Source organism: Pleurodeles waltl, chromosome 5 (assembly GCF_031143425.1).
Source record: "Pleurodeles waltl isolate 20211129_DDA chromosome 5, aPleWal1.hap1.20221129, whole genome shotgun sequence".
Taxonomy (NCBI): Eukaryota; Metazoa; Chordata; class Amphibia; order Caudata; family Salamandridae; genus Pleurodeles; species Pleurodeles waltl.
In genome coordinates, this window is record NC_090444.1 from 384,492,051 (window position 1) to 384,512,497 (window position 20,447).

Consider the following 20,447-nt stretch of genomic DNA (forward strand, 5'->3'; position numbering starts at 1 on the left):
TTGACTCAATTTTATAACAACATTTGCAGTCGGTTAAGATAATGGCTTAAGCAAAGAGATTACTTTTGGTGCTTAAACTACTTAACTAATTATTTAAGTATATTTTGCTGCCCCTTGGCATTTAAAGCCTACCTTATGGTTGGGCTTGTCAAAAGGTCATTTTGACAGGTCGAAATAGCAGTTTAAAACAACACCCAGGCTAACGTGGCAGGCCTTATGACAGGTTTTATAGTGTTACTTTAGTGGTTGCACAATGAGGGCTGTGGCTCATATTTATTATTTAATTTATAGGCCCTGGATACATGTAACACCATATCCCAGGAACTTACAGGTAAATGAAGTTTGGCAATAAGGTGTATACCAATTTTAATATGTCTGACAAAGAACAAGAAGAGCATAAGCACTTTACCCCTGGCTAGCAGGTGTAAAGGGAGCAGAATCCTATGGCCACCAAAAACAGGTTAAGAAAAAGAAGGCAATCATCTGGGGGATATCACACAAAAGATGGTCATTTTCAACAAGCAATAGTTTCAATAGACTTGTATTATCTGTATGCGTGCTACAGGGGTACTCAGAATTATGTAGACAGAGTAAAGTGTAGCAGGCAACATCAAATATGCACAATCAAATATGCATGAATATATTCTGCTTGATCACTTGCGTGAAGTCTCCATTCATGAGGTGAAACGTTTCATGTTGTTTTTCATTATGTGTAATTCTTAAGCAGGAAAATGAAATAAGGCATACTAGTTGATCAGAATGTTGTTGTTACAAAACTAACATCTGTTTCACTTATGTGACTCTAGCCCAGGGCCCTTTTAAGGTTTTATCAAGAAGCCAAACTATGTTCTAGACTTCAGAATTCTTGATATAGACAACATGACTTTGCTCAGAGACCAGCTCAAAATGATTCTTCCGACCTACAATTATGCACATGAATTAAGGCTGCAACATACAGTCTTTAAAAAGCACAAAGCTAGATGAGCGTCATTGACTGAAACACGTCAGCTTCATATCACCAATTCTATAATCAGTAATTGTGTCTTATTTAATTTTCTTCATATGAATAAAAGATAATGACAACTTAAAACATTGTGACTTTTGAAAGCAGTGCTCGTACGATTAGTACGGTCAAATCTGCAGCACACATGCTCAGCAATGCGAACAAGCATTATATTCAGCACTGCATTTCAATGGAAAGTAAAGCAACCCAGCTGTCATAAAAGAAGATAAGACGAATGTCAAGGAGGAGAACTGGAGAGGCAGAGCTATATAAAGCACAGGGATGATAATGTATATGACAAGTTCCAAACTGCTAATACTTTCTTTTGAAAAGTTGCACAGTTAGGTATACATGATAACGTACTACATAAAGAAATGTGTTTGCACTCTACAGTATATATATATATATATATATATATATATATATATATATATATATATATATATATATATATATATATAGTATTCACAAATGCTCGTTCCGGGCTCAGAACGGCCCGCAAGGGGTGGTGTGAAAACCGGCAGGAGCAAGTCGGTATTTAAATCAATCCAAAAAAACACTAGAAAAAACGCAAGGTTTTAATCACGTGTTTCGGCTGTCATGGACAGTGGCGTAGCGTGGGTTGTCAGCACCCGGGGCAAGGCAAGTAATTTGCACCCCTTAACCCGTGGATTTTAGCACTCGCGAGTGCGAACGCACCCCCCCCCAGATGATGCGCCCGGTGCGGCCGCACCCCCCTGAACCCCCCACGCTACGCCACTGGTCATGGAAGCCTTGGACCAAGGCTGCCGTGACAGCCGAAATGCTTTGTGATTAAAGCCTTGCTTTTTTTCTTAAGTCCTGAGTGTGCAAGTATTAGTGGTTTTTTGGTACCAGATACAAAACGCACTCCACAGGCTTGTGATCAGTGATAAGAAAAGTTTTTCATGGCAACAAGTTTCGATCTACTTGAGATCTTCCTCCTTGGCTGTGAGGAAGATCTCGAGTAGATCGAAACACGTTGCCATTAAAAACTTTTCTTATCACTGATCACAAGCCTGTGGAGTGCGTTTTTTAGCTGGTACTGGGACGGAGGTGACAGATTCCCTTTTCTTATTTGCAAAGCGCTGGCCAGCTTCCGCTTATCGCACCGACCCCATTTGTGTGGATGTAGCCGAGAAACGCCGGCATTACATTATTATATATATATGTATATATATATATTTGTTAATGCTGTTTTAATCTTGGTAATTGTGTCTCATTAATCATTATTTATGCTGTTAACACAATTTTAGAATTAAATAAGAGATTAATATGTCCAAAATGTGTTTCTGTTAGTATTTTTAAATTTAAAGAGGCAAAGGTCGCCTATTTGCTGGTTCAAATGAGCACGGATATCCTTTGGAGAGGAATGGAATTAATGTAATTTATGAAGCTGTAATTCCACTTTTTCATACATGCATAGAAAATCATTTTCTGCATGTTAGCGCATTATCACCATCTCTGTATGAGTGTATCTTGTCTCATCCGCTGGGAGGCTCACTGCCCAGGTCATGGTATGGGGCCTTTCCTGTTGTGGATGCTAGGCTCAACCACACTAGTGAAATATCATGTTTATCAGCAGAAGAGTAGGAAAGTTGGGGGTGGGGGTAGGAATACTGAGGATCTTTGTAGATTCTGGAAGGTTCCCTCAGGGAAATGTGAAGAAATGTGTGATTATAGCCAATGTTTGGCGGTTGTATGGCATTGTAGCTAGAAAACGTAGTGGAATCTGCACAAGTCACACCACCCTGGACTCACCTGTTGCCTAGTTTTCAGAAATATGTGGCTTTGGTAGGTTTCCTTGGGTGTCTGCAAACCTGAACCCCAAAAGTGCAGCCATTCAGGATGGCAAGTGAGGAGAAACTTAGCCACATGTCAAACCTACACCGAAACCCCCCCAAATTTCCTCTCACTTACCTTGGGGATGGGGATGCTCTGGGCCCCAGAAGGGCAGAAAGACAACACCCTAAAGCGCAACGCCTGAGCGGCCCACCCATATTTGTTCCTTAAAGAATGAAACATATATATAACTGGGGTTTAGTGGGCTTTCTAAAATCCCCCAATCAACCCATGGGGGCTGGGTGGGGGCAGAAAAAAAATTGTGCTTGGGAGAGAAGGGGGGTCGTGGTGTTGGTGTGGAACACAGGCCCTGCCAAGCCGCTCCCTCCAAAAAGTAAATAAAATCATTCCCTGGTGGTCTAGTGGGCAAATTGGGGGTAAACACACCCTATCCAGCCTGCAATGGGCAGAAAGACTGTTGTGCATAGGGGCATGGAGGGGAGCACAGGCGCATGCCAATTGGGGCTGGTCCACTAAACAGTAAACACCCCTTATCCAAACCCCATGGGTGCAGAAAGAATCTTGTGACCAGGGACCTGAAGGAGCACATGCCAATGCCCAGGGGAGTTGCCCCGTCAAACAGTATATACAAATAGTATTTGGCAGTCTAGTGAGCTTTTTGCCAATAGGGGGCACTTTGGAGGGGGGGGGGGGCTAACACCCAAAATCTGCACTCAATGGGGTGCAGAAAGTCTTTTGTGCCAAGAGGTCCAGTAACAGTGTAACTTTATTTAAAGAGGGTAACAGCCAGTCTGCTCATGCATAGGAAGAGCACTCTCATACTCCTCACAGAGTAGCAGCCTCACAGCAGTCACACCCCTCATAGAAGCTAAATGCCTTTACAGTGTTACATTTTGCTAACTACAGCCCCATTACAGCTCACCTTCCCAGGCTCAGGTCTCAAAGAAATAATGAATGTGTGTTTCTCCTAAAATGGCTTCACTAAAAATAAAATATATGTTTTTTTTTAATTTATTTAAAGAGGTCTTAGCCTGTTGGTGCATTCATAGCAAAAACATTCTCAAACTCCTGACAAAGTAGTAGTTTCACAACACTCACACCCCTCACAGACTAGCAAACTCTCACTAGAGACACTTTAACACCACCCACAGTTTAGAACTACCAGTCACTTACTATTGACAGCACTAACAACCCTCAACCACTAGCAGTCTCATACTACCAATAGTACTACCACAACACTCACCCAATTAGCAGTCATATTCTACTACAATTACTCTCACACCCCTTGCAGACTAACTGAAAGCCATTAGGTCTGTTGTATAACTGAAATAGGTTCTTGATTGATTGGCATGTTTGTGTATGGGATACTGAGGATGGACGAGATGGTGATTAAAGGCAAGAATGAGTCAATGGGTCTATGAATAGATGAATGAGAGCAAAGATGAATGACTGAGTGCACACCGCTTTTATGGTTTATTTATTTGAACCGGATAAAGATATTGATGATGATGATAACTGAGTGCAAGTATGATGAGTGATTGAGTCTATGGATGAATGAATGAGTGATTTCATGGACGGATGCATCCAGGCACTCAGTTACAAGTCAAACTTACTGGTTTTGCCATGTGCCAGCACAGACATTCTCAGTCTTGCATTTGGAATGCCAGTAAACAGTAATCTAGGCCTGATTGAATGATAGCCCTAACCGTGTCACTACATTCAAAACTTGACACAGTAGCAGCATAAACAGTGTCATGTCAAATAGAAACTCTTTAGACATGCCAATGGCGTTCAATCAAAGGGTGCTTCTATATTGAGTATTCTTCTTGCAAGGGCTGCCAAAAAAAAGAGACAACAGACAGACTGGCATAATGTTAGTAAATGTTTCTTCATATAACTTGGGGCGGTTCCTCTTAACGGACGGAGAAGCATCACCCCACCTGCAGCGAGTGCCACAGGTAAACACAGAATAATAAAATGGTTGTTATTCTGTATGCTTCAGTGCCGACCTGCGCTGTTAAATCATGTGTGTGAGGGTGGGGCAGCAATAGCGGTATGACTGCTGCCAGTGTCTACAGCCGACCTATCTAACATGTGCACTGTAGACCCAACAATCCCAGGGCTGTCAAACAGCTGGTGGATTGCTGACACAAGCCCCCAGCCTCAAAATGAGCTCTGGGGTAGACTGCTCCAACCAATCCTGGTGCTGTGCTCATGCTGAAAACAGCATAAGAACAGCTTCAGGATTAGTTGTTGGCACAACAGGAAGTCGTGAACAACCTTCCTATTCCTGTTCGTCACCCGGGACTCGGAAAGCATGGGTGAGTCTTTTTGGCATTGAGCTGCAACCCGCCGCACCATTTCTAAATAATGCTGCCCGCTACTGGCATTCTTAAAATAGCATGTCTTATTGGCTTTGCCAATGTGTGTTTGATATTGTTTGCATGCAGTGTACCTGTTCATTCTGCTTCTCCAAGATCTCCAAATGCTCAAGCTGTGCTTTTTTCAACTGCTCCATTTCTTTTGCCTGCTTTGCTGCCAGCTGAAAGTGAAGTTAGAAACTATAAGCAAATATGTATTGCAAAATAACTGACTACGAAAAGGTACTCAATTTGTATGTTTCTGAAATGTATCTACAACAGGTGAAAATAATATTACTTGAAGCAATACCCCCTATGTCCCTGGGATTGGTAACCAATGACACACTCTGTGGCACCTCTTACTTCCACAATACACCATACACCACTTTAAAGCAATGCTTCAATTGCCACTAGATGGATGTTAGTGGTATGAGAGAGGAACACGCCTCACACATAATGTGACAATGGTAATGCTGAGCTGCATCACTTTTTCCTGGAATCAGAGTTCTCAAAACGTACCAACATTTCAAAGTAATGGTGAAAAATACCATCTGTGGCAAACATATTCCTGTTTCTATATACGGTGCTGTGTGCATGTTACATAAAATAAAAACCAAACGTGACAAAACGTATTTACAATGCTTTAAAGAGGATCTAAAATGACACCTCTCCAAAATGCTCTCATGTAAATATCTGCTGCCTTGTGTTATAGAATACATGTTAGGTAATTATGTTTTGGCATCTAGTAATATTAAGAACAGAAACACACCTTAGTTTATCTTCAGATTCTGGAATGCAGTTATGAGAACTTGCACCAGTCATCTGAAAACTCATATAGTTGGTCATACAGTGTTTGTCAAGATAGGATGAAAAATGTGAGGTAAATTCTCAAAAGGTCTGATTTACAAAACAGTAAACCTGGCTTACTCCTGGCATCAAGGAATAAGCCAGGAGTACTGCAGGAGTAAGTCAGAACTACTAACACCAAAATCTTTTTGAATAGGGTCTAAGGGCATTTATGAGACTGTGAAGTAGTACCCCTGTAGTACTACCCCACATGTTAACAAATGCCTTTGTGAATTGGCCCCTTAATCTTTACGCTAACCCTAAATTAATGTTTCAATTTTGGTAGCTTCGTTTCTCATCACTCTTTTGGTGACCATGAGAGCCGTTTTCAAACTAGTATATGTTTCACATTATGGGCCAATTCACAAAGGCATTTTTGAGTATGTGAATTAGCAGCAAGGTGTGCATTGTTGTTAAGTAAAAGAAGGCTAGCAATACACTGGCTTGCACATCAAGTCCACAGTGTGCAAAAATAAGAATCACGGATATGACGGAATGGTTGGTTGCTGAAGAGATATATAGGCCGGATAAAAAATATTTCTGAATAGCACAAAGTTTATGTCCTTGGTGGCAAGTGAAGGTATTGCTTAATTTAAACACTCTTTACCGTCGTAGTATGAAACAGGATTCTCGACATGATAATGTGGGACAAGAATGTTTGTGCATAATTGTTGTGTGATACTTTGTTGTGCTGGTGATATAGTCTGCTTTTTTGCTGGTATGTTTTTGTGCTGCATTACTGCAATGTGATATATTCTTGTAGAGTGGCTGCTATGTTGCATTATATTTTGACTACTTTGTTCTGACATAGCTTCGTGTATTTTAATTGTGTTATTTTGCTTTGCTATGTTATTGAGTTATATTCAGTTTTTATGTTAGCTACACTCAACAAATGCTGTTACATTTGCAACTAAAACCAGCACATGCTTTTGACGTTCCGGTGACAAACAACATTTTGTCACTGTCTTAGGTGGTATAAAAGTGCTACTCTTGTTCTTTAACTATTTAATAGAAAAGCCAGCACAAAACTGTGACAGAGACCATGTATTGGATCACAAAACATTTTTGAATGGTGCTTCCTTGTGTCCTTGGTAGTATAAGGCAGTGCTTATTCCATACACCTTTTAACACCTTGTTATGAAAACAGGATTCTGGAGATGGTGAGATATTTTCTCTTGTTTTTGTGCTGCTTAACTGCAATTCAATTATCTTGTGTTGTACTACCGTTGTCTTATGTTTTTCATGTTTTTGTGCCCTGATGTGTTTTAATTGTGTTGTTGTCCTGCTTTATTTATGCTTTTGTGTTATTTTCTGCTGTTTACATATATCATCAAACGTTGCTACATTTGCAACCAAAAGCAGCACATGCCTTACGAGTTCCCGTAGCAAAAAACACATTTACCAGTGACTGAAGTAGTACAATAGCACTGCTGCAGCTCATCATGTCAAGCCATAAGTTAGGCCACAAGTCAGACCCAAACTCTGGCAGAAACAGCCTTAACTTAGCACTCCCAGTGCTCACATTATGTGACAGAGCAAAATGGCCTAAAGTAGCACTTTCAGCGCTCATTTTACCTGATACAGATCACATATGTGTATGTCCCAATCAGATGAAAGAATGGTGGATAATCTAATTCACCATAATACCTTTAGGCAAGATTTATCACAGCCACCAGATTAAATGCCACCTTGAACATTATCACAGGTTCCTGAATGCTGCAAAATTAAGTCAGATGCATTGAGGACGTCGGCTGCGGCTGGGGGCGGGACCTTGTCCCCTTTAAACTTGTTTTGCGTGCCCGCTTCGCAGGACGCGCATTGAGGACGTCAGCTGCGGCTGGACCTTGGCCCCTTTAAACTTGTTTTGCGTGCCCGCTTCACGGGACGCGCATTGAGGACTTCGGCTGCGGCTGGGGGCAGGACCTTGGCCCCTTTACACTTGTTTTGCGTGCCCGCTTCGCGGGACGTGCCCGGGCCAAGGGCGGGCCCGTCATCGACCGTTAGAGGCTGGGCTGGGCCACTCCCCTTTCATCTTGCCGTGGATGGTGAGTTTTTCTTTGGTGACTACCTATTGTTTTAGTGCCTGGAGACTTTACTGCGCGAAGCCCTTGTTCAAAGCGTGTATCCTGCTGCTACCCTTGGTGAGGAGCTATCGCTTGCTAAATTGGGCGGAAAAAGGGCCAACTATCTGGAGCCATGAGTGGTGGAGGTGGCAGGCAGGGGAATGTAAATACAACTCTGGACTCTTTTCTTGCGAGAGCGGTTGGGGTCGTGAGCAAGGAAATTGACTTGGCGGAGAGGAGGCTATCTATGGAGATGGAGGATTGGGGTCATGTCTCGTTAGTCAGTGATCCCTCTGTGGTTTTGGAGGAGGAGGAGGGGGTGGTGGTCCACCATGGAGGAGAGCTGTGCGCTGCATCAGAGCGTGACCATGCAGAGAAATTAGGGGACTCTGCCGACCCAGGGCCTTCGAGAAGAAGCAAAAGGCTTCTGTTGTCTTTTCCTGTGGCCTGTTCTATGGATAAGTGCAGCCCCCCACCAAGGAAGAAAAAGACACTGAAGAAATCTGTCCCTAAAACGAAAGCTTCTCTTGTGGACAGTTCCAAGGAGTTATATGATGGTATAAAATCCAGCGAGCTAATGGGCTGTGATACAACCATTCTTTTGCTAAAGCTTAAGGAAATGATTGAGGGTATCTTGACACCTGTGATGGCAAAACTATCAGTGATAGAAAAAGCAGTTGCTCAGCTAGGTGATTTGAGAAGCCAAGGGAGCCATCTTATGGGGGGGGGGGTGTAAGGACCTGTGTTGTGTATCTCATCCTAGCGTGGATGAGAATCAACGGAAGGAAAATGCTGGGCCCCTGGGAAGTTTGCCTCAGCATCCAGTTAACTTGTTGAGTGCTGGGGGTCAATGTGCATGCATTCAGTCTGTGCCGGCCCCAACTACCGCCCCACCAATGGGCAGTGGGGCCTTGAATGGTGTTAGCCTCGGAAGTCAGTCTGACCGTGGTTCTGCGGTGGTTGGGGGGGCCTGCCCACAGCTGGTTGGGAAGCCCAATCAGAATCCGTTGAGTAAAAAGTCGTCATTGGCCCGTCTGGATCTCCCCGGCATGTGCCCCATATGTGGTAGTACTGACAAATGTTCCTGCTCTGGCCCGTGGGGTAACAGAATCCACGGCCCAACTTAAAAATAAAACTGGGCATTGGCTGAGTAAAAACTGCTATTTTTTGTGTAAGGATCTTGAGGATGTCTTGTTTGTTCGAAGAATTGACTGGATTGGGCCAAGGGAAAAAGAAGGGGGTGAGGATTGTGTTATTATAAATGTTAGATACCCGGGCCTGGCCCAACGGCTTCTCTCCTCATATAGTCAGGCCTATCTAAGGGCAGATTCAATTGGTATGGCCCCCGGGATACTTTTACAACCATATGCGAATGGGCGCTGATCCCTCTCCTGAACCTGGTAGGATCCCCGCTTTAGTCCAGAATGCCCAGTGGAAAATTTGTAGGCGAACAGATTACAATACAACCTCGGACTTGGCAGGGGTGGATTGACAATGCATTAAGACTGTGATTGCGTTGGAGGGGATGGGTTCGAAGTGCAACCTTATTTCTTGGAATATTGCGGGGTATGATGCCAAGATATCTGACCAGGACTGGGTTAGGCGTGTGGCGGACTATGATATTATTATGCTGCAGGAAACATGGTCTGCGGGGCTGGCTGCTTGGGATGGATATGATAGATTTGCCATCCCAGCAGCTCAGTCCCTCGGAGGTCGTTCGAAAGGGGGCCTGGTTACCTTAATACGGCTCGCCAAGATAGTGGCTGCCTTCCAAATTGATTGTAACCACCAGGGTATACTGCTTGTCTGGGTAATTTTTCTAACAATTTTAATATTTTGTTGGTTAATTTTTATAATGCTGTATGGGACGGGGAGTGTCAAATTGGGATTCTTTTCTCCATTCTCCAGGTGCTGAAATATAGAATGGAGGAGGTGGGGCTGGAATTCTTTGCCATTGTATCAGGTGATTTTAATGCTAAGTTGGGCCGTATCAGTACAATGGTAAATACCTTCGATTACGACTGTGGGGATTACTTGGTGGATGACATTCAGGATATGAGAGGTAGGGTTCTGACCAAGGAACTTAGGAAGTTGGGCCTTTTGAACTTCCGGGATAGTGAAGCAGTGGATTTTCACCAGCTCCCAACATTTGTGGGTAGAGGGCCTGGGACCACAATTGATTACATCTTCGTGTCTCCGTCACTGAAAAATCTGATTACTGGTGGAGAGGTGCTTGGTGAATGTATGAGTGATCATAACCCCCTCACAGTGTGTTTCAAACTTCCAGGGGCTCTATGTAAATTAGGGCGGGATGGTCCTGTTATAGTAAAGATAAGAGACCAGGGTAGGCCGCTTGGCTGGAAACAGGTAGATGCTCAACAAGTCATTGAGAGGGTGGTGGGGGGAAACTTACCCCTGTTTATGGACATACTTTTGAGAGAGACTCCGAGCCCAAAGGAAGTGATGGATGCAATAGCTGAAGTAAATATAGTAGCTAGAGACTGTCTATTTTTGACAGACAGCCGTCCTAACAAGCCCAGAGGTGGCTGGTTCGATAAGGTTTGTTACGATGCCAGGGCAAACATGAAAACGGCCCTCAAAAGAAATCCCAGAGATAGGCCCGCGGTGCAAGCAGCAAGAATTGTGTACAAAAGGGCCCTGAGGGAAAGCAAGGATAGATTTAAAGCAAAGGTCTGGGAAGATTTGGAGTGTGCCTCAGTCCTGAAGGATCCTGGCTTGTTCTGGAAGGTGGTAAACAGAGGTTCCTTTGCCACAGAGACATCCGAGGGCTTGGGTTGCAATATTGCCCCGGAGGTTTGGGTAAATTATTTCTGTGGAATTTTTGAGGGAACCCCTATAAGAAATAATTGGGAAAAAGAGTCTATGGTGGTTCCCAATTTAGCGATTAGATTTTCGCTCCAGAAAGTTATGGATGCACTCCAGGGCGGTGCTAGTAATAAAGCCCCGGGCCCGGATTCCATACCTATGGATTTGTACAAATCCTGCCCTCAGTTATGGGCACCTGTTCTTTTAAATGTTCTTAACGCGGCAGTTACTGTGGGAATCCCTGCCTCTTGGAGGAGGGCCTGTATCATTCCAGTTTTTAAAAAGGGGGATCGGAATGACCGAAGTCCTATCGCCCTATCTCCCTACTTGACTCCTCTGGGAAGATTTTGGGGCGGATCATCTTACGGCATATTGGATGGTAGAAAAGGATATTTTGAGCCAGGATCAGTATGGTTTTAGGGAAGGTCTTGGCACACGTGAGCAGTGCCTCAATCTTCTGATGATGATTGGGAAATATACGCAAGCTAGGAAGGGCACCCTCTATCTTGCCTTTATGGACCTCAGCTGTGTCATCGATAAAGTAAATCGGTCCTTATTGTTGGAAAGGTTAAGTCAGTTAGGGATGGATTCTGATATTGTGGAGCTGCTTCAGTACCTCCACTCAGGATCAGTTGCCAACGTGAGGGTGGGGGCAAATGGGGAATGTTCAGAGACTTTTGGGCTCAGCAAGGGTGTTCGCAAGGGGTGTGTGTTAGCCCCTACTCTGTTTCTCTTATATACTAATGGACTGTCTGATTTCTTGGTGGAGCACTGTAGGGATGTCCCAAAGGTGAATGGTACTAGTGTCCCAGTACTGACATATGCGGATGATGCGGTCCTTATGGCCTGCACTATGAACAGTCTCCGAAAAGCTGTTAGAGCCTATGCATCTTATATGTCAGGCTTGGGCCTAGAGATAAATTATAAGAAATCGCATTTTATGGTATGTGGTAAATCTCTGAGCAGGGTTGGGGAGCTAAAGGTTGATGATCAAACTATCAGCAGGGTCAATGAATTCCCATTTTTAGGGGTAATCTTTGACGATAAAGACTCATGGAAACCTTCTATTGCTAGAAGGAGTATGCTCTCCCATGCCTCAATTGGTGCTACTTTTGATTTTGCTGTAAGAGTAGGAAGCAAACCAATTAAGCCCCTGCTTGAAATCTATAGGCAAAAATGTCTCCCAGTTCTGTTGTATGGTGCAGCACTTTGGGGGTATATGGACACCCGAGTGCCCATTATTGAAGAAAATCGTTTTTGCAGAAGACTATTGGGCGTTGGTCAAAATACCTCTGGTTTCTGCCTACATCTAGAACTAGATCTTGAGTGTGTGCAAGACACTATTCAGTTGGCTCCCCTTTTGTTATGGATTTTGATTTGAAGAAATGATTTTGCTATTTTTAATAGAGAGATTTTAAGGGATTGTTTGGCCTGTGATAATGTAAAATGCATTCCCTGGCTGATGTACATAAGAAAAGTAGCACAGGAGTTGGGGCGGCTGGATTTGTTTTACTCTCCCGAGGGTCTGACCAGCCAGGATAAGAATTGGGTGAAGGAGAATGTTTTAAGAATGCGGAGGGCTGAAAGAGAGGGAAAGGAATTAGGGAAACAATCGGTCAGGGATTTTATTATGTTAAAGATGGGGGTGGGTCCTGAGCCCTATCTCCTAGCAATAAATGACCTGAGGGAAAGGACTCTTATTACTCGATTCAGTTTGGGAGTCATTAGGAATAATTTCTGTTTCCCGTTAGGTCAGTATGGTGTAAAATCTATCAGACCGTGTCCATGTGATGGGGTGTCCCTGCAGACCTTGTTCCATTTTACATTATTCTGTGTTTTTTATGCACCTTTTAGAAGACGTTTTTTATTACCCCTGCTGAAGCCAAAGGGATTTGTGCAATTTCGCCCTGCTTTTATGTGGCTGCAAATGGTCTCAGATGCATTGGCATGGAGGGGTTTGGGATTGTTTTTGAGGGGAGCCATTACCTGGCGTAATAACCTAAGGTTTTTTTAAGGGATGTTTTTAGATTATTATTCTTGAAAATGACGTCTGACCTGCTTTTAAATTATGATTATGCTGATTTTACTGTTTTATTGATATTACGGTTATTTACTGCTGTCTACGTAATTTAAGGGTTGAATTATTTCATACCGAATAAAGTTCTTCTTCTAAGTCAGATGCAAATATAGTGATAGGAGTAGAAACTGAAAATATTGGCCCCTTTAAATGTACATTTTTACATTGTGTCTTTTGTAAGACACATTTTTGATTATACACCGTAGAAGATACTTTGTTAGAGTGCAGTGATGTGACAAATTACTGTAGGGCCTTGTAAAGCTCCATATTTTGTGTTGGCTGCATCTGTATGATGTTAAGATTTATTTAATGTTGAAAGCCTTATGTGTACCTTTTGTATCACTTCTTTGTAATCTGCAACAGACACTAGACAGCTACATTTAACCAGTAACAATGGAGGCTTCATTATGTTGCTTCAACTATTCACAGGTCCACACTGTCCTTCAGACGTGGTACTTGCAACTTTGGGGCATAATGATTACCAGTGTCACAGTTTCAACGACAGTTGGGCTTACAGGCAGTAAGGCCCTGATTTATACTTTTTTTTGCGCCGCATTACCAACATTTTCTGACACAAAGCAGCACAAACTTACAAAATACACCGCTTTTGTGTCAATAAAAAAAAAGTATAAATCAGGGCCTAAGCTCCTGTCCATGTGGGTCATCAGTATGAAACAAAAGTGCCTCATGCCACAGCAGCAGGGCTTAAGTCCAGTCTTATATCTGCTCTGCATAGGCTTGTCTCTGCATGGCCACTAGCTGTCTTTTTAATTCACTGTATTCTGGCTAATTGACACCAAAAATAACCTCCAATTATGGACAGTAAGGAAGAATGTAGAGACGTATCTGTCCTAAGTACAGGCATATGTTCAAATGTAAATCTTTTGAACAGATTGGTGCTCCAACAGGAAGTATCACAATGTTTATACAAATGCCGCTATGGCCACCAACCACGCCTAGTAGTATGTACAGTTGTAGGAAATCAAATACCACATGCTAGAAGCTCTGCAGCATGCACCACAGAAAAGCACACCACTGCATGGGCTAGGGAGGCACTAGTTGAACATCAGTACCCATAGTACCCGCCCAAATGGGCCAGCCACACCACTGACTAGAGCACTGGCACATTGATCAGACAAGCACTGTACTAGCATAGCAAGTAAAAACAGCACAGTTTAGGCAAAGCTCTAATGGATGACAACCACACAGCTGTACATGAGAATATTGCACATGTTGTTTAATGTCTTATCTATGCTGCAAGAAAGTACATGACAAGGATTCATATATGATCTGTGATGGTATTATTCCTCTCTGACTGACACTGGCCAACTTCTGCTTACAACTTTCTCCAACCTTGTCTTTGCTTCTTACTCCTTAGCTGGAGGGAGCCATGAGAGGCTCTGCTTTCCTCAGTTCCTTCTTTTCTGCTCTTTATTCTAGTGTGCCAGAATACACCAAGAATATAACTCTGCTCTATGTGTGTTGGAATGTAGATTAGATCTCAATGCCTTGACAAGCAGGTTATAACTCAGTGCACACTTGGATACCAGGCAAGGTGCCCCTCATGTTCCATCACCACTGACTTTGGGAATAAACACATTGCCAAGTTAATACATACCCTCTTCCTCTCATCCAGAAACTTCTTTGTGTTTGTGCTGTTCAGCTCCCGTACTCGCCTAAAAGTAAACAACAGTGCACAAATGTCTCAGCCCTTTAAAAATACAGCTATTAATGTTAGTGAATATCTCTTGTTTGCCATGTCTTTATTTATTTCTCCTTTTCTCCTGTGTAAATATATGCAAAGTATGGGACGCTATTTTAGCCACCATAGCAGAAAGAAAATTGTCAATTACAAAAATCAATGATAAAGCAGAAAGGAAAAAAACAAATAGATGAAACTACAGTTTCAATCACATCTAAAAGTTATTATCAAAAGTATTAACAAAGACACTGTCAAAAGTATTAACACAGCCAATAGGTATTGCATTTGTAGAAGAGGTTGAATGGGGAATTGTAGATTTACTTTATTCATACATCGTCTATTTCAAAGAGAGGATATGAAAGAACAAATCTTGAAAAACAATGTGAATACATGCTGTTAGCTGGGTTTTGAGAGAACAGCTGCCAAACAGACATTCTGCTAACAATAAAGATATGTGGGTCCGGGTCTGGCTGTGGGTCTGCCCCTTTCATTCACTGGCTTTCTCAGACCAGCCTCTTTCTGCAATTGGCTTGAGACTTTGTTATTCACATCTTGGGTCAGCCCAGTGAAGTAATTATCTCTCACCTCATGCTATTCGTTGCTTGGGTGTATCCTTCACTTTTACTTGAGTACTTCACTGAAATGCACAATTAAGCACTTTACAACTATAGCTATGCCTATTTGAAGTACAAACAAAAACAGAACTGTATGGTTGGCAAGGGAGACTTTAATACAGTGCATTTTTCATTTTTTGTCTTGCTTTAATATGCTTACGATGTACGACTTAAGACTCTACAAACAGACCTATTGGTTTTGTAAATGCTTGTTATGCATCTTTTTGTGCTACAACGCAGTATTTTGTGCTAATGTGGTATGTCCGAGCTAGCACAATTGTCTGAAAGAAAGGGCGGGCTTAACAATATAGTCACTGCGCATTACCATTGAATACGTGTTGAGTATTTTGATAAAGAAGAGACTATTGTGTAAGGCAGAGAATATAAATAAATATGTTTCATAAAATCATGGGAACATGCTCTCCATGCAGTGGTGATGGCACATAGCCTGTCGCAATTCCAGAAATTTAAGAAAGGGAACAATATTCTGATTCCTAGCCAAACTGATTTTGACTGCTCAAAGAGTCAAGAGTCAATGAGTACTGCAATGTTCAATGATAATTCAGACAAGGATGGGGCCATGGCATTGTTCCTTTTGGACCTGTTAAAGACGTCCTACACATGTCATGGCACATGTGTGTTTTCTAATTCCATAAGTGCCCACTCGTCTTTAATAATGACTGATGAATAATGGTACTTATTGCACTGTGGAAGCGACAATGACTACGCTTTACTAGCATTGATACATTCATGCCTATTCTCAGGAGAAGCCAACTGTAGAGGTATCGTGAACAGATATACTCCAGCATGTGAAAGATACACATAGCTTGGAAGTATGTTACAATGTTAAACTGGACGCAAGTGCCTCGTCCTCAAAGTAAATAACTTCTATCTATGTTCTAGCCTGTAGGTGCTCTGCCAGATAGTGACCCATGCTAACTTGGGGATGGGTCGAAATGTCGACAGTGTAAGAGATATTACTTAATAGCCAATGGATTTAGGACAGTAAACTGAATACTGTGCGTCTATATCTGAATGTGGTGACATCGATTGTATATATGTGCCATTTTTATTATTTAATATCACTGTTCCTAAGAGAACTGAGGCGTTTGCACCACTGCAAACTGTATGTGAGATAAAACACCTATTTGGAGAATAAATGCACAAAGTTGTTGATGATACTGAGAGAGAGTTTAATTTAGGATAACTTCATAGTGATATGTAGAAAGAAACCCAAAGAACTGTTGTATTGTTTGTATTGTATACCCCGTTTCTGGGCATAAGGGTTTTGTCCTGCATATTTTTCAGCATGAAATTGTGCCCTTGCCACTCCGCCTCTGTCTGCATCCATGCCTACTTGCTACAAATATTTAAATTGCGTATACAATGCACATAAAAGTCACACTTTCTGGTTCCCCTGTGAGGAAACATGTTAAGCAAAAGCCGAAGCGAACATTCTCGAATTTCAAACAGGGTGTATTTGAAATTGTGTCCATTGACAGTGCCTACCTAACAGGCGCCTCCTGGGAGCTCAAATAAATACCCAAGAGCAGACAATTCACAAATTCTGGCAATAATCCTCAACCCTCTGAACGATGGCTACCACACCTTTGACTTTCCTTCCTGCAATTTGGGGCCACGACGGATTAGTACTATTGACATCCTCCAAGTAATGAGTGAAATAATACACAATAGATGAAGACTGTGCTGTGCAGTAGCTCCACGTAAAACACCCAACCAAGTGTGCAATAGCAGCTGCCCGTTCCACTCCATCGTGCAGTCTTGAACATCCTGAGGTACTATTGTGTGTGTTTGATGGACAGAACTATTTTTCAAGGAATTCCTGTAGGTGCTGATCCTGGAGATGGCAGACCCCCCTGTACTTACCCCCCTTTTAAATATGATGTGTGAAAGTCCGAAGAATGGAAAGGGATATAGATTCTGAAATGCACGAATGCTAATTATCAGTTTTCTCTTTGCATTAAAAATGGGCTAAACTTTTTCATATCGTGGTAACATCATCCAATCGAGTAAACAGAATCCAAGCATGTGTACTAGCTGAAATATACACACCCTCAGATGCCCTCATTGCCTTCACTGCTCTCGCTGTTTTGCTAAGCTAGATTTCATAGATACACATTTTCCTCATTTGACATCTTCAGCTCACCTCTCTCTTTCTGCTTTGTTTTTGATGGACTTATCCTGGCTGATGGCTTTGCTGTTTTCCATTGAAATCTTTGCTTGGTTGGCGCGCATCTCCTTGCCTTCCCTAAACGAGAACAAACATAACATTGTTTTACAAGATTCATTTAAGAGCCTGTAGCAAATATGCAGGTTGTTCTTGGAATCTTTCTGCATGTCAAGTGTGTAGCATCGCAAATGTGTCCCCTGGAGCATTACAAAAACTATGTGTAAAAACAGTGCCACGAGTCTCCGTGCCGCAATGCGCAATTGTTTGAAAAAGCACTTAGAAATCTCCAGAGATGCCACAATTTATAATATGCTTTCTTTTTATTGTGTACTTCGATTGCATGCATCAGACATTAAAGGGAATATGATTGAAAGCTTCCAACAAATTGTTTTCTTTGCCTTTTTGTCTCATTTAGCAACATATTTTTCAATCATGGTGGGAAGACGTTACTCAACTTTCAAAAGCAATGTTAACCATGCATATGGTTTGAACTTTGCAGATTCTTCGTATCTCACGGAAACTAGAGCGGAGTCCTAAAACCTTTATAAAGGCTTGACACCTAGGGGCATATTTACAATATTTTGGGGCAGGGCAGTACCACCAGGATTCGTGCTGCGCTGCTTTGCGTCAAAAGAAAAGGGCAGGAATGTGTTGTATCTATAAGATACAGCGCAATCCTGTCCTCTTCCACTGCGCTGGTGCACAATTGGTTGACGCGCCAATACAGGTGGAAGGGTGTCTGCATTGTATGAATGATTGTTTTTGTGCAGGAAGGGACACAGAATGCAGCGCACATAGAGGAAAAAACGAAGAGAAATAATGTTTTTTCTCCTTGTTACTCCTCCCCTGGGAAGGTGTAGGCTTTTGGCACATTCCCAGGATTACAAATCCTTGTATATCTAGGAATGCATCAAAATCCATGGGAATTGCGTAAGAAAACCCACTGCAATGCCAATGGAATGCCTCTTTTATGCAGAATAAGGCAACGCATCGACTTGCGCTGCATTGCCTTATTCCATATTTACAAGGACATTAAAAGCCAGCACTGCACCCATACAAATGCTGCTCCAATGACTTTCAAATGACAATTTAAATGGCCAAACGTGAGCACATTATAATCATAAGGCACCACATATATATGTTCTTGGCACAGGAGCATACTGTTGACAACATTAGATTGCTGCAATTCAGCAATTCTGTTACTCCGTACGACAGACTAAGGGCCTGATTCTAACTTTGGAGGACGGTGTTAAACCGTCCCAAAAGTGGCGGATATACCACCTACCGTATTACGAGTCCATTATATCCTATGGAACTCATAATACGGTAGGTGGTATATCCGCCACTTTTGGGACGGTTTAACACCGTCCTCCAAAGTTAGAATCAGGCCCTAAATGTGTCTGCACTGCATCTGATGAAAGGAGCAACCTAAGTTGCTGGTGAGTTCAAACCACAATAAAATACAAAAGACACACATCTACATCCTCAGCACCTAAATTTGTATTGCATAGTTATGTAAACAAACCAATGTACTGAGACCACCTATTGCGTTGTAGTCACAAAGGCACTACCTATGGTAAGGTAGGGAAACTTTTCACCTCTTTTTAATGGAGGAGCGTAGAAGGAATGTTGGCAGTTAAATTCACTGGTTGATCTTAAACGCAATAAAACCTTCATAATTCTGATGAATTAAAATGAAGAAAAATACTTTGCAAGAAGGAGATGAAAGAAAACCTGCAATAAGTAAAACATGTTAACAGAAACACTTGTCAGGTAAGATATTATTTTTTCTGAGTCAGAGTTTGTCAGAGTGCTAGAGTTTGTCCATCATGTAGATAACATAGACTACCTCAGTTCATAGAATAGCGAATCGTATGTGTGTAGGTGGCATGCATGAGGACCAGAGAAGTAATGCAATTATAGCACAACTGGCAAAATTGTAGATAAGACATGACGTGGGAAGATTGCAACACAATACGTTTGAATGACTGGTTGCAGTTGGAGGTTTTCAATAGTCTGAAAAGACTGCACTGATAAAGCTATGTGTGGGGGGACAATCATGTCTTGGTGCTCTTAAAGAAGTTAAGGCGACTGTCAAAATTCTGCATAAGGGCCAGAAGAGAGTGTCATAGTTTCAAAGTTTCAAAAGAGCCTATGAGTAGAGACTTGTTGAATCCCGCTAATCAAAAGCTGAATCTTTGTGCAAAGGCTACGTGTTGGGTGGTAGATCCAGAGTCTTCTTTGAAGGGAGCTAGGCCTAGTGCAGTAGAGGACATGGTGTGTGCAATGTAGAAGATTTTGACTCTCCAGCAACAGGAAGGCAGCTTAGAGTGTATACTGTTATGACAAGGTGGTAAGGCTGGAATGCAATCTCAGACAATATTTTGGACACTATTGAGTCTTTATGGAAGATATTGCAGTGCTCTTTAGATAAAAACACTGATGTAGCGAAGATGTGAGAGCACTAGTGCAGTGGCGACCATTACCTAGTAAAATAAAATCTAATTAAAGGGAACAAAAGCATTGTGATGAGCAGTCAGAGAGTGGAAGGAAAATGGGACTGAAGAGACATGAGTAGGTATAGACCCGCTTATTAGACCACAAAGAATAGGTCAATGCAAATAGTATAGCTGCCCAGGTCAGGATTTCATTCTTGCTGACATTGAGCTTCAGATGGTTTCTGTTTATCCAGTTACTGATTCCAACGATATAAGATCCATATGCTAAAGACCTGACGTTTGATTATGTTCGAATTTGATGGTGATTTGCAGTCAGGTTAAACAGGTTCTAAACTAGGCAATGAACAAGCTAGGGGTAGTGGTAAAGCCCTGCAGAGTAGCTAGATGTGAGAGGTTGACATGGCAATTAAAAAGGATGAGGGAAGATGATCTGGAGATGAATTAAGAGCAAATAGAATATCTAGTCCAAGGCCTTGTGATCGGGA

At 42.2% G+C, this 20,447-nt stretch overlaps 1 protein-coding gene across 5 annotated transcripts in view; it reads right to left on the reverse strand.

Moving 5' to 3' along the window:
• PLCB4 (phospholipase C beta 4) overlaps nucleotides 1-20,447 on the reverse strand; it is a 985,968-nt gene that overhangs the window by 24,179 nt on the left and 941,342 nt on the right. For all 5 annotated transcript variants that reach the window (XM_069234144.1, XM_069234142.1, XM_069234140.1 and 2 more), the window contains 3 exons: nucleotides 17,480-17,581; nucleotides 14,615-14,672; nucleotides 5,280-5,366 (listed from right to left, as the gene is read on the reverse strand). In XM_069234144.1, the coding sequence (XP_069090245.1) occupies nucleotides 5,280-5,366; nucleotides 14,615-14,672; nucleotides 17,480-17,581 (247 nt within the window). The remainder of the gene's footprint in view (nucleotides 1-5,279; nucleotides 5,367-14,614; nucleotides 14,673-17,479; nucleotides 17,582-20,447) is intronic.